Source organism: Ovis aries, chromosome 1 (assembly GCF_016772045.2).
Source record: "Ovis aries strain OAR_USU_Benz2616 breed Rambouillet chromosome 1, ARS-UI_Ramb_v3.0, whole genome shotgun sequence".
Taxonomy (NCBI): domain Eukaryota; kingdom Metazoa; phylum Chordata; class Mammalia; order Artiodactyla; family Bovidae; genus Ovis; species Ovis aries.
The window spans coordinates 124,262,789-124,277,378 of record NC_056054.1 but is presented as its reverse complement, the minus strand read 5'-3'; the positions used below and the strand labels follow the sequence as shown (position 1 = coordinate 124,277,378).

Sequence of the window (14,590 nt, the reverse complement as noted above, 5' to 3'; positions counted from 1 at the left end):
CTAACAACAGAGATAAGAGGACAAAAATAATTCTTTTGGCTATGTCTGTGTTCAGAAGTGTGAACATAAAAGCTGGGCCAAGAATGCTGTGTTTCAAAACAATGGAAAAAAGCATTTTGTGTATATATAGAAGGGAACTATATGCTCACACATTTAATGTTCATGGTGTGTCTGAGCTGACAGGTTGCAACTTAAGGTGCTCATGATCACTGACATAGATGGCTCATACCTTCACCCACGTTTTTTTCTTCTGGAATCCCAAGTGATCTCTTTAATAATGTAGTTTCATTGGTATTTACTGGGTTATGGAATGTGCAAAGGTACTGGGGCAGAGTGGTAAGCAAGGCAGAATGTTTCATACCTTCAAGGGGCTGACAGCTTGTACAGATACCACCAACCCCTCATACTCGGCATGACCAGGAGCATGTTTCTCCCTCCCACCTCCCAAGTTATCTCAGTGTCCATGGTCAAAAGCCACTCATCATCTGATTAGCAATCTTCATCCCATCTGCAAACTTAATTCCCTTTGGTTATGTAATGTTTACATATCTGAGGATTAGAACCCTGACATTTTTGGGGTCTATTTTTCTGTCCACCATAATAGCTACCTGCTAAATAGTTTATCATCCCTTGCCAATATGTGGATGACTCTTGGGCTTCCCTGGTGGCTCAGCTGGTAAGGAATCCGCCTGCAATGTGGGAGGCCTGGATTCTATCTGTGGGTTGGGAAGACCCCCTGGAGAAGGGAAAGGCTACACACTCCAGTACTCTGGCTTGGAGAATTCCATGGACTGTGTAGTCCAGGGGGGTCACAGAGGCAGACATGACTGAGTGACTTTCACTTCACTTGGGCTCCAAGCATGGAGGTTCTAGGACTGATAATCATATTTTCAATTAAGAGGAAAAAAAAAAAGAAACTGTTTGCCTGAACATTCCTTACTCTGGCTGGTTTTGCTCACCATCTCACAAAAACATGGTCACATTTGTATTTTCTCAGCTGTTCTAGCAGTGCCTGTCTTGAATGATGTCTTCTACTGTCTCCTGGTTTTATTAACTTCTAAGTTTCAGCTCTGGCCCCACTTCTTTTGGAAACTGATTGGTTCTGCCCTCCTTGCTCTCTGTCTTCTCTGAAATCCTTTAGCTTTTTGACTCTGCAGCAATTACGTATATCATGTTTCATAAATATTTACTTATTGATTGTGTGAGTTTTGGCAGCAAGCCTTCTGGGTTGGTTCAAAGTGGCTCTCAACAGTTCGTTTCCCGTTGGAAGCAAAATGTTATTCTACTGTTTCAAGTGCTTATCTGAAATGTTGTATGGTTTTGTTTGTTTCAGAGACTTGAAGATAGAAAACTTGCTGCTAGATGAAGACAATAATATCAAGCTGATAGGTATGACTTTTTTTTTTTTAAAGCAAGATTATCCTTTAAATGCTGTGTTGTCAATTCTCAGTTATTTATTTCTGACTTTGAAAATTACCATGGTCTGTTTCTAATCCCCAGACAATACTTCTAGCTCATCTCCTTTTACCTGCAACATCTAAGCATGGTTTTGAATAATTTAAACATAAAGCATGTTCTTAGGAATCTTCAGACTTTTGCTTCTCTGTTCATTCAGATGGAGCTGAACTTGTGGAGGGGTTCTTTTTACTTGAATTCACCTGAAATCTTCTTAAGAAAAGGGGAACATAGTTTGGTTCAAAGATGCTGCTATTAGATTGACCACGCTTTATTCCACTTTTCAGTGAATGTAGGGGCACAGAAATAAGAGGGAATGCAGCTTACCTCCTCTTTTTAATGTCTTTGCTTTAGCTTTGTCATACCGGTTGATGGTACAGAGTGAAACAGAGGGCTGCTTTAGAGGTCTGTGCCAATCAGGAGGAAATTCCAGGGTGGAGTGAATCATAACTGATTCACCACTAAGGGTCCGTAAGCGAATTCACCCCATGGCTTCTTCTCCAGAAATATTCTACTTTTGTTTACCTGTGTGGTTGCTCTTGGCAAAATCATAGGGCATCATGTCTCCATTCAGACGTTAGCCTCATCTTTTACTCCTTTCTTTCTTTTCTCACCCCATGTACAAGTAATTTCTTCTGCCTCGAGGGCTTGAAAAGACTTTCTATTAGAAGAAAAGAGAAGGATCAACAGACCTTTGTGAATTTTAGCTTTTGTACCCAAGAAGGAAATTTTGTTTCGCAAATGCTGAAAACCATCTCCAGACTCTCTAAAACACATCATTCAAATGACCAGTTATATTCCTTGGGATCCCAGATGGCTTCCAACCCAATAACAGGCAAGAGGCTGCCAGGGACTCCAGGCCTCTTGGCTGGGTGATTAAGCATCAGTGACAGGTGTTGATAAATACACCCATTATTAGGACATTAACAATTAAGAGGAAACCAGTCCTCCCCCCCTGCCCGCCTCAGGGATTTTATAGGATGTATTTGGGTTTTATTTATTTTAATTGGAGGATAATTACAATATTGTGGTTCTTGCCATAGATCAAGAGGAATTGGCCATAGGCATACAGGTGTCCCCTGCATCTTGAACCTCCCCCACCCCCACCCGATCCCTCCAACTTGTCACAGAGCACCAGCTTTGGGTGCCCTGTGTCACACATCAAACTTGCACTGGTTATCTATTTTACGTCTGGTAATATATATGTTTCAGTGCAGTTCTCTCAAGTCAGCCCACCCTCTCCTTCTCCCACTGAGTCCAAAAGTCTGTTCTTTCCATCTGTGTCTCCTTTGCTGCCCTGCACGTAGGATTGTTGGTACCATCTTTCTAGATTCCACATAATATGCATTAATATACGGTATGTGTCCTTCTCTTTCTGACTTACTTCACTCTGTATAATAGGTGCTAGGTTCATCCACTTAGTTAGAACTGACTCAAATGTGTTAGGATGTATTCTTAGAAGATTCTTGGATGATCAAGTTTCTTTTTCTCCTTAAATCAGATTGTTTTACTATTGCACTTGAGTTGTCCTGAGAGCCGGGTGCAGCAGCCTTAAACAAGGCAGACTCTGGAATGTCTGCAGGATGTCTTTTTGCTCCTGGTTTCCGAAGTCTGCAGCATTAAACAAAGGCACGTCCTGCTGGGACTGGGGGGTGAGGAATGGAGGCAAGGAGATTTCTTTGTGGGTTCCCTGAAAGGGTGACCTGGCACTTGTTTTTGGAAAATGTGTGGGGAACAGTCACAGAGTTGCCCTGAAGCTGCAGAGTGTGTAAGAGAGCAGGCGGTGTGAAGGCTGGGTGTCCATTATGGTCTGAATTAGAGCACTTCACTCCCCTGCGCATTTTCTGTGCCGAGGCCGGTGACCCCAGCACAGTGTAGGCCACCACCAGGTGGTCCCCTCACCCACCCAGCACCCCCATGCTGTTTCTGCCCTTCACTTTGCCTCTCTCTCTGCCCCTGTGTGTGTTTTCGCTTCTTTCTCTTCAAGCGATAGACCTAGACAATCATCGGTGAGAGTGGAGAGTGTTGAAAAGCACAGACCTTTCCACTGCTGAGAAGATTCTGGAAGAACCAGTCTCTGCAGATAGTGGGTGCATTTGCAAGCAGCTCACACCTTGGCCGGGCTTCCCCAGTAGCTCAGCGGTAAAGAATCTGACCGCAATGCAGGAGATGCAGGTTTGATCCCTGGGTTGGGAAGATCCCTTGGAGGAGGAAATGGCAACCCGCTCCAGTGTTCTTGCCTGGAGAATCCCCTGACAGAGGAGCCCGTGGGGCAGCACACAGTTGGGCGCGCATGAGCACACACACACACTGGCCACATAATAAACCCTCTTAGAGGAGACCTGTACAAATAAGATGAAGACACGGCAGACAGACATTAGAGCCCTTGAGATGGGTGGGGGGACCCTTTAGATACCAGGACCATTTTAGGCAGAGTCATCACCTCTCAGCGTGGCAGCTTCTGAACTGGTACCCAGGCAGGCATCGTAGCTCGTCTGGACATAGTGGGCTGTGTCAGAAACCAGGGGTCAGGAACCAGAATTCCCAAAACAGCTGCAAAGGAGGCTTTCATAACTGGGTGTCCCTTTGTTAGAACTTCTCACTTGGCGCCTATTCTCTCCTGACCCGCTAAACCAAACAGCCCTAACGTACATGTGAATGGAAAGAGACAGTATGCCATCCCAGAGGGCAACTGGGAACTGTATTTTGTTTAGCAGAATCTGCATTTCCTCATTTTTTTCATACAGAGTAGGTGGGAGAAGAGGGGAGATGTTTGAGGCAAAGAAAGCCCAGTGTCCTAGGTGTTTTCTTGCTTTTGAGTTAGGCAATTTGGATCAAACATCCCTACAGCTGCCCTCTTGCAACTTGAAAGCCCTTTGAACCTTTTCTTCAAAGGAATTACCTAGTTGTTTATTCAAAGGTTGATTATGGCTATTACCATTTTCTCTTAACAGTTTCACTTTCTTTGAAATAATCTGATATAAATAAATTTACTTAAGCCATGTAAGCCACAGTTCAAGTTAACTAGAATTAACTGGAATAAGATTTGATTTAATTAGGGTCCTTTCCCCCCTTTTAAAAAAAGAAAGCAGTCTGATGTTTTTAGTTTAGTATAATCATAAAGGGTAACAGCCACAACTTAAAACAATTTTGCATGTCAGTTTTCCAAGATAGCGTTTGTTTGGGTGTTTTTTGAGATTCATTTCATAACTCTCAGAAAACTGAGTGGTAATTGGCTTATGTGTATACCAAATCTAATTGAGGCAGACCCGTGTGACATTACTGGGAGGTGAACTTCCCCCTAGTTTCACAATTCTAATTATAGGCATATGTGTCAAATTTTAATAATTACAGTTGTGCATGTGAAACAAACTAGTTATTTCTCCACAATATATTTTACATTAAACCCTTTAGGCCAGGTCTACATAAGTCACTTAAAATGTAGATTTTATCTTCTCTGTCCCACAGACCTCTGTTCATTTATCTTTTTGAAAGTGAGCTTAAGACAAGGCAAGACGCCAGTGTTCACAAGCTTGCCTGGGAGCAAGTGAGGAATCTGGTCTCTTATTTCCCCCCTCCCCATCCCTGCCCTCTTTTAAGATCAAGCACTTAGTTGTAGCCCCAAATCAAGAGCTGAGGGAGTAAATTGAAGGAGTTAATGGAACCCTCGGAGATCAGGAAGTGAGACTTTTAGTTTATGGGTTCTCAGGAGACTGGGCCTCTAACATGACTATTTATAAAATTATTCTTAAAATGTTGGCCCAGTTAATATGTTTATTCTAAGGTGCTGTCTCTCCATCTTACCATAGTGGGTGCTCTGTACGCATTGATGTTCTCCTTAAATTTCCCTTGGGAAATTTTTTTTCTTTTTAGAGACTTTTTTTTAATGATGTGGACCGTTTATTAAAGTCTTTATTGAATTTGTTACCCTGTCGGTGGTGGTGGTGGTGGTTTCATCGTTAACACGTGTCCGACTCTTGCGATCCCATGGACAGTGTTGCTTTCTCTTTTATGCTTTGGAGTTTTGGCCACAAGGCATGTGGGATTGTAGATCCCTGACCCGGGATTGAGCCTGCAGCCCCTGCACTGGAAGGTGAAGTCTCAACCACTGGGCCACCAGCGAATTTTAAATGGCTGTTCGACTGAAAGCTCAGAATCATTTTTCTACTCCTGACCCCACCTCCCAGTTCTCCCACTTCAGTGATACTACAGAGCAGAGCCCTGAGAGCAGGGGCCCTCAGAGTCTCTAGAACAGAGATCTCCTCCTAAAACACGAATCCAAGAGAGCCATGGGCCCCCCAAAAGGGCCTCCTAATGCAAGCTGGGCTGAAGGGAAAGCAAATAGGGCCCTTTTGTTCTCCTGTTTGTGAAGGCGGGAGTGGATGAGTAGGGAGCAGAGGAAGGCAGGAGGAGAGAGGTTAAGAGAGAGAAAACAAAACTCTCCAAACAAAAGAAGAGTCAAGTGTGTGAACAGGCAGCGCTCCTGGTGGGTTTGCCCATCCCGATTTGGGTTCTGATTTTTCATTCCAACCTTCAGCTGAAGAGTTTGGGTGACCTTCAGAGCCTTGATGTGTTTTCTGCCTGGATGAGGTTCTATTTAGAAATGCTCTTTCATTGTACAGCTTAACCCAACGATCGTAGGGGGGAATGTTTGTGGTGCATCTTGACCCATGGTGTGTGAGTAACTTCATGGACTCACAACTCTGCCTTCCCGGCTCCCAGCGGGTTTTTTCTTTCATGAGCTTCTCTACAGCTTTCACAAGAGGCATGGCTTTGCAGGTGGAGACGTGTTAGCGTGAAGGAAAACAAGAAGTTAGATGTATGTCCTGCCAGTTGAGAAAGTGCAAGGACTTTTTTTCTCTCTCGATGTGGAGCCTGTCTCGGACCACAGCCCCTTTCTGTCTGAGCCCGGTGGGCCGAGTCTTCTCTTTGGGGACCAGAACCATAAATATTTACACTGAAGTTCAAAGGAGGAGGCATGATCTTAATTCTCCACTCAACAAAGTTTGAGGAATGATATCAGATGAGGACCAGACACTAATTGCTCCCTAATGATCTGTCAGCTGCCCTATCTATAAAATCAAAAGTAAACAGAGCACAGAGGGCATAATGGGCCCAGTGCGGCTTTGGATGCACTGAGTGCTTCTTTCTTCTGCCCCCCTGCCTTAATCACCCAGGATCCAAGCAATGGATCCTTGCTAGGAGGCCATTTAGTCTACTTCTCATTGCTATTTTTCTGGCTTTTTTTTTTCCAGCCAACGCTCGGCATTGTCTAAATCACTGGGTGTATTTTTCCCCCTCTCTTCAAATCACCATATGTTGCCTCGTGCATTGGGAACATTCTTTTTTAAGAGACTTGCATGCAAGGAAAACATTCAGCTGAAAAAAGTCAACTCTATCGGGTGGGATCGTGTGTCATCTGGGGTGACACTGACACCCGCCAGAGAATATCAGTCTTCCTTCGCCTCTTACCCCCTTGGCCACTTGGAAGCGAGCAGGCTGACTCCAACGACTGTTGGCTCGTTTTCTCCTCCTGCCTGAGTCCTCGAAAGCAAGCAAGCCTGTCTTGTTTTCCTGGATGACTCATAACCCAAGAGTTGATGAAAATATGTTTTGGTTCAGCATACTTTTTAGCTCTCACTGGATTTGATTGTGAGGCCCAGCTAGAAAATATTTCCAGTTCGGCCAGGGAACCACCGCCTGACATTCTTCTGTCTTGAGACCCATATCCAGAGGTTACAGTTCACAGCTGCTGGGTTTCCTGGTGGATGCGAAATGATGTGTTAGCCCCAGAGAATGTTTCCTTTCCCGCTGCCTGCCCCCCACCTCCCTCCTTGTTCGCGTCCACGGTTTTCTACATCTGAGCCGGTTTTGTCCTCCTCTTCGCAGACTTTGGTTTGAGCAACTGTGCAGGGATCCTGGGCCATTCCGACCCGTTCAGCACGCAGTGTGGCAGTCCTGCATACGCCGCTCCCGAACTCCTTGCCAGGAAGAAATACGGCCCCAAAATCGATGTCTGGTCCATGTGAGTTACTGAGCTTCTAAAACGGCTCTCTTATGACCTATCTCCCTCCTACTGTCTGCATGGTCCCTTTCTGAGGAGATAACCTTTGAGTGTTTAATGAGCATGGATTATCAGCTCTGGGATATATACACAGTGATTCTTTGGGGTTCCACTTTCCGCCACTGTTCTTTCTGTCATTTTCCCACCAACTGCTCCAAGAGGCCCTAAATTTAAATTCCACAAGGTGCAGGGGGGAGAAGAAAACAACCAAGCACTTGCCAAGACGATTTTTGGTTTCATGAGTCACTCGTGTCCTTCCCTGCTTTCCATCAGCATCGGCGTAAATCCCAGCCTCGGCCCTGGCCCTGCACCTCACTGAGGGTCAGCCCACCTCTCCTGCCTCTTCACCCACTCCCCCCGCCCCTCCCCAGCTGCTCACGGTTCTTTACACAAGTTGTCTTCTGTTTTGTCTTCCCTGCCTCTGGGCTTTGCAGTCGCTGTGTCTTTCACTGACGTGTAGTTGACGTACAATATCATGTTAGTTTCAGGTGCACAACACGGTGATCTGACATTTATATATATTGCGAACTGACCAGCGCAGGAAGTCTAGGAACCATCTGTCACCGTATGGAGTTACTGTCGTGTTAGACTATATTCCCTATGCTGTACATTACACCTCCGTGACTTATTTATTTTCTAACCGGAAGTTTGTACCTTTGAATCCCTTCATCTGTTTTGTTCCACCTCTCACCCCACCCCTGGCCCAGGCCAGCACTCAGTGGTGCTTTCCTCTGGAATGCTGTTTCCCAGCTCTTTGAATGGCCCGTCCAGCTCCACGTTCCGGTATTGATCAGTGTCACCACTGTGGAGTCCGTCTCTTGTTCTGGGGATGCCTAGCACATGGCATGGAGCCTGGGCTGGAGAGGGAGAATGAAGGAAGGAGGGAAGGAAGGATAGAGGGAGGGAGGAGGGAGAAGAAGGAGAGAAGGGAGGGACGGAGGGCAGGACAGGTATTTCAACCAGGTGAACAGAGGCTGGAGAGAGTGAAAGTGTTAGTAGTGGGGAAGATCCCCTGGAGGAGGAAATGGCAACCCACTCCAGTGTTCTTGCCTGGAGAATCCCATGGACAGAGGAGCCTGGCGGGCTACTTGGGGTCACAAAGAATCGGATGTGACTGAAGTGACTTCGCATGCACTTATGGATTATAGCCCGCCAGGCTCCTCTGTGCATGGGATTCTCCAAGCAAGAATACGGGTGGGGGGGGTTGCCATTTCCTCTTTCAGGGATCTTCCCTACCCAGGGATCGAACCCAGGTTTCCCACGTTGCAGGCAGACTCTTTAGCGTCTGAGCCACCAGGGAAGGCCCAGAAGCTAGAGGGTCAGCGCTAAAGCGGCAGAGGAAGCAAACAAGAATGTGAGTGAGTGAGGGAATTGCAGAAGATCTGGTTGGAGGTTATTCAGAGGAACCAAAGACGAAATGAGAATCCGCGGGCACCAGAATCCCCTGAACGTTCAAGAAAGGGCCAGCTCTCCTTGGAAGCGCAGCTCAGCTCATTCAGCCGGGGGGTGAGATGTTAGTGGGGGTCAGCCTCCGTTGCTGAGGCTCTGAGTCCGCTGTTTCCTTTGATCCTCAGGACCACCTGTGAGGCCGTCTATTACCCTTTTTCACGCAGACAGGAGGGTGGCTTGGTGGTTAGTGGGGCCCAGGGCCACTCAGCCTGTAGGCTGGGGAGCTGCGCTCAGCCCTCAGGGCTCTTCAAGCCTCAGACTGAGCTCTGGGTTCCTCCCAGTTCTCCAGAGAATGTGAGAAGGCTGCCGTGTACAGCAGGTGCCATGTGCAGAAGGTGTTGTGTGCAGAGGGTGCCGTGTGCAGAGGGTGCCGTGTGCAGAGGATGCCTGTGTGCAGAGGGTGCCGTGTGCAGAGGGTGCCGTGTGCAGAGGATGCCTGTGTGCAGAGGGTGCCGTGTGCAGAGGGTGCCGTGTGCAGAGGATGCCTGTGTGCAGAGGGTGCCTGTGTGCAGAGGGTGCCGTGTGCAGAGGGTGCTTTGTACAGCTGACTCACTGGGGTCCCCTGGGGCAGGGGAGTGGTAGTAGGGAGCAGAGGCAAAGGGTGCTTCCTTTTTGAGGTGCCCTGGGTGATGTTACCAGCATTGCTACTCACAGACTCTCTTTATGCTGTGCCCAGACGGGCCTCAGAATCCTTCTCAACACAGTCCTCCAGGCAGCCAACCTCAGTGGATTAGAGTCAATAGGTGAAATCCATTCATGCCCTCGTAAGTATGTGGCATGTCATCTGCCCATAATAGTTATTTATGTATGAATGGGGGTTTCCCAGGTGGCTCAGCGGTAAAGAACCCATCTGTCAGTGCAGGAGCCACAGGAGATGCGGGTTCAATCCCTCGGTCGGGAAGATCCCCTGGAGGAAGAAACAGCAACCCACTCCGCTATTCTTGCCTGGGGCAGAGGAGCCACCTGACAGTCTACAGTCTGTGTGGGGTTGCAAAGAGTCAGACATGACTAAGTGACTGAGCACGCACGTACGCATGTATGAATGGGTGGATATGAAAGTCTGAGTCTATAATCACTCTCTTTCCTCAGCATTTAGGGAATGTATTTATGCTAAATGGAAAGCTTTGAGAGGAATGGTATGTGAAACAAAAAACAAAACGAAATGAAACAACAAACCCCCTCCCTCCAAAAAAAGAAAAAAAAAACCACGTGGACAATGGGTAGTCTGAAAGACCAGGGGTTCAGGGGTGTCACAGAACTGTGGTGATGGGGACTGGGCCGGGTGACAGTGATCAAAGAAAGGGAAAGAGCTTGGAAAAGATGTGACGGTTTGCTCCTGGGGTCCTGCTCTCGAAGGGGCTGGACAGTACAGTGCCATCGCTGGTCGTCATGGTGACGAAGCTCAGCCTGTATAGTGGGACCCTTTCTGGCCCATGACTAACAAAACAGGCATCTCCACAAAGTCTGGAACTGCTGGTGGAAGGAAGGAAGGAGCCTGTGGCTATCAGAGCTGTAGGAGACCACCTGGCCTTATAACTGCCTGGGGCCTCTCCTGGGAACACTAAGACGGAGACTGATTCTTCACCTTGTGTGGAGAAATACAGAGGGAAATGAAGCGTATGGACACTAAGGGAGAAAGGGGGAGCGGGATGGATTGGCAGATTGGGACTGACACTTACACACGACTGATGGGTGCGTGTGTCAGTTGCTCAGTCACGTCCTACTCTTTGCAACCCCCATGAACTGTAGCTGGCCAGGCTCCTCTGTCCGTGGGATCCTCCAGGCAAGAATACTGGAATGGGCTGCCATGCCCTTCTTCAGGGAATCTTACCTACCCTGGGATCGAACCTGGGTAGGCTGCATCTCTTGCACTGGGAGGGGGATTCTTTACTACTAGTGCCAAGGCAACAGCAGCCCACTCCAGTCCTCCTGCCTGGAAACTCCCGTGGATGGAGGAGCCTGGTAGGCTGCAGTCCATGGGGTCGCTACGAGTCGGACACGACTGAGCGACTTCCCTTTCACTTTTCACTTTCATGCATTGGAGAAGGAAATGGCAACTCACTCCAGTGTTCTTGCCTGGAGAATCCCAGGGACGGGGGAGCCTGGTAGGCTGCCATCTGTGGGGTCGCACTGAAGCGACTCAGCAGCAGCAGCAGCAGTGCCACGTGATGCTGTGTATAAAATAGACAACTGATGGGAACATAGAGTACAGCACAGGGTACCCTGCTTAATGCCCTGTGGTGACCTGAATGGGAAGGAGATCCAGCAAAGAGGGGATATATGTGTGCATATAGCTAATTCATTTTGCTGTACAGTAGAAACTGACGCAACGTTGTAAAGCAACTATAGTCAAGTAAAAATTAACTTTTAATGAAAAGCACAGGCTGCAGAAGGATCCTAGGTCAGTGTTAAGCTCAGTCTTTGTTCCTGTCCCTTCTTCTGAGTCCCTGGACCCTGGAAAGGAATCCACGTTTAGTGACCATTTTAGATGCTCCCCTTCTTAGTTTTGGGGCCCTGGGATTAAAATAAAGGGGCTTGGGCCATTGCCACCTGCTGTGTCCACATCCGTCCAGTGGCTCCATCCAAGCAGAGGTGAAGCTTCAGAAGAAACTGCAGAAGAAGCAGAGATGCCCTGAGACTGGGATGCCCAGACCTGCGCCTCCCTCTTCCACCCTTGTTGCTGGCAGGACTGTGTCTGGGGCAGTGGGGCACTTCTCTGCTAACTTCCACTTAATTGCATTTTTCTTTTTTTTTTTTCAAGATGATGATGTGCAACTGAAGGTCTCTTGAAAGCTCTCATCAGGCCTCATTCTTGGTCATAATGCTGTCAAGCAACGTACACGAAAGGCTTTGTTAAGTGACTATGTAATTTACGGACTCTGGGCTTCCAGTTGATCCTGGCAACACTCTGGAGGCCCATGGGGGATGTCCAGGTAGACCAGATACCCCAGCCCCCTGAGTCCTTTGTTTTTGTCCCCAGCATGGGGAGTCGAGGTGGAATAAATTCTCACCCTTGCTCAGCCACCAAAGACCATGTTTTACTCTTTCTAGAAACCAGGTTTTCCCAGAGCAACTCTGTGTTAGCTGACTCCCTGGAACATTCCCCAGGGGGATGAGACCCCCATGATCCACACCTCATTCACAGGGATGCTATAAACTAAAGCTTAAAAAAACAATAGGAAGCCTCGTGAGCCACACGCTGGCTTATGAGAGATTTGTTCATTAGGCACATATTTGTGGAGCCAGGCACTGGGCTGAATTCTGAGCTCACAACAGTCTGTCCAGCTCCTGTAATGACCGTGATTAACCCTTGCGTACCTCCCTCCGAGTGTCGGGCAGTGTGCAAGGGCTTTGTGTGTTTCAGCTCATCTCATCTCGTCTGCTTCAGAAGTCTTCGGTCGAATGCTGTGTTGTCCCAGTTTGCAGATGAGGACACTGGGGCGTGAAGAGCTGTAGACACTCGCCCAGATAACACAGCTGATGGGTGATGGGGCCAGGATGGGCCAAGGTGGTTTGCCTCTAGAGTTCTGCCTTTAATCGTCACCCGTAGAGGGTGACCCAGTAGATGCTTCTGCCATGTTGCTCTTCCTCTTGTAGGATTCTAGTGGGGCAGGCAGGCAGTTTTTTAAAAAGCTATAAATTCACTGCAGTAGCCTCTCTGGAGGAAGTGGGAGGGCTGCAGGGAACAAGGATGGGGGTGGCCTCTTGAGAAGACCTCAAAGCCGAATCTGAGGATGAGAAGAATCAGCTATGAGAGGAAGAAGATGTGGGCAGAGGCTCCAGGCAGGACAGAACAGGATGTGTGTAGGCCGTAGCGTGGGAAGGAGTGGGAAGGGGTGTGAATTTTGCCCTAAAGGAAGGGAGAGGCTATGGGACAGTTGTAAACAGATGCACAACGAAATGTTATGGATTGACTGTGTCTCTCCAGAGAAAGACATATGGGAGTCCTAACCCCCAGGACCTCAGAATATGACCTTACTTAGAGATGGGGTCTTGAATGAGTTGAATGAAATCATTAGGATGGGCTCTGTTCCAATAGGACTGTGTCCTCATATAAAGGGGAGATTTAGATCCAGGGAGACACAGGGAGAAGGCCATGCGACGATGAAGGCAGGGACCTGGGTGACCCATCTGCGTCAAGGAACCCCAGATGGCCAGCAAACCAGCAGAGGCTCGGGGGCCGCGGGAAGCAGACCCTCCCTCACTGCCCGCAGGGAACACCAACCCTGCTGACACCTTCAGCTCAGACTCCGAGCCTCCAGAATTGTGAGATGATAAATTTCTGTTATGCAAACTCTGCCCTCTCAGGAAAGGTCAAAGGTGAGTGAGAACTGACCGGTCCAGATCCCAAGAGCCAATCTCTTCCCGAGTGTGAAATATTTCCTTTATGAAGTCCAGTGCACTACCTGACGGATGAACTGGACAAGCTGAAGTCTCGGCTACCCCTCATCCCCGCCCCCAGTGGACTGTAAGCCTCCGTCAGGCCCCCCAAGAGAGGGCATCAGATGGTCGAATCATAAAACAGAAGTCTCAGTCCTTGCTGTGCCCTATAGGCAACGCATTATTGGCTATATGAAACCCAGAAAGCAAAGAAAACCCCCAGTGTGTAGAACTTCGTTTACATGATGGTGGAAAAGTCTCTGGAGTAAGAGAGGGTAAGCCTTGCTGCCGAAATACTTTTGAAGAGTCCTCTGAGTCATATTTGTTCGTGTCTATTTGGGCAAAACAGATGGCCCAATAGCCAAGCCCAGGGTCAGGAGGAGAGATATTTTCTACTCCTTGATGGAAAGAGTAACGTGGAATTTGTGGTTATTTTAAAAAATGGAACACACTAGCTATTGCTATCTACAATCTGCCTGTAATGCCAGAGACTCGGGAGATGCCAGTTTGATCCCTGGATCAGGAAGATCCTCTGGAGTAAGAAATGGCAACCCACTCCAGTATTCTTGCCTGGAAAATTCTGTAGATAGACAAGAGGAACCTGGCGAGCTAGAGGCCATGGGGTTGCAAAGAATCGGACACGACTGAGCACGTGTGCAAAAACATGTTCTGCTGCGGATTGAATGGTGTCTCCCCCAAATGCATATGTTAAAGCACTCACTCCCAATGTGATGGTATTCAGAGACGGAGCCTCTGGGAGGTCTTGAGGGTGGAGACTTCATGATGGCATTGGTGTTCTTTTGAGACGAGCTTGCTTAGTCTCTCAAATGTGAGGACGCAGAGAGAAGGTGGCTAGCTACTGCTACTGCTGCTAAGTCGCATCAGTCGTGTCCGACTCTGTGCGACCCCATGGACGGCAGCCCACCAGGCTCCCCGTCCCTGGGATTCTCCAGGCAAGAACACTGGAGTGGGTTGCCATTTCCTTCTCCAACGCATGCATGCATGCTAAGGTGCTTCAGCTGTGTCCAACTCTGTGCAACCCTATGGACAGCAGGCCACCAACCTCCTCTGTCCACGGGATTCTCTAGGCAAGAAAACTGGAGTGGGTTGCCATTTCCTTCTCCGAGGTGGCTGTCTACAAGCCAGGAAAAGAAACCTCAGTGGAACTTGACAATGCTGGCATCCTGATCCAGACTTCCAGCCTCTAGAATTGTGAGAAAATTAACTTCTGGTGGTTAAACC

General features: G+C 48.1%; 1 protein-coding gene across 2 annotated transcripts in view; it reads left to right on the top strand.

Annotated features, from left to right (window-relative positions):
* Nucleotides 1-14,590, top strand: part of HUNK (hormonally up-regulated Neu-associated kinase) — a 134,179-nt gene that overhangs the window by 60,751 nt on the left and 58,838 nt on the right. For both annotated transcript variants that reach the window (XR_006055609.2, XM_004003742.6), the window contains exons 3-4: nt 1,334-1,389; nt 7,345-7,480. Coding sequence is in view for 1 of the 2 variants with exons in the window: in XM_004003742.6 (XP_004003791.4) it covers nt 1,334-1,389; nt 7,345-7,480 (192 nt within the window). In the remaining variant the exon portion in view is untranslated. The remainder of the gene's footprint in view (nt 1-1,333; nt 1,390-7,344; nt 7,481-14,590) is intronic.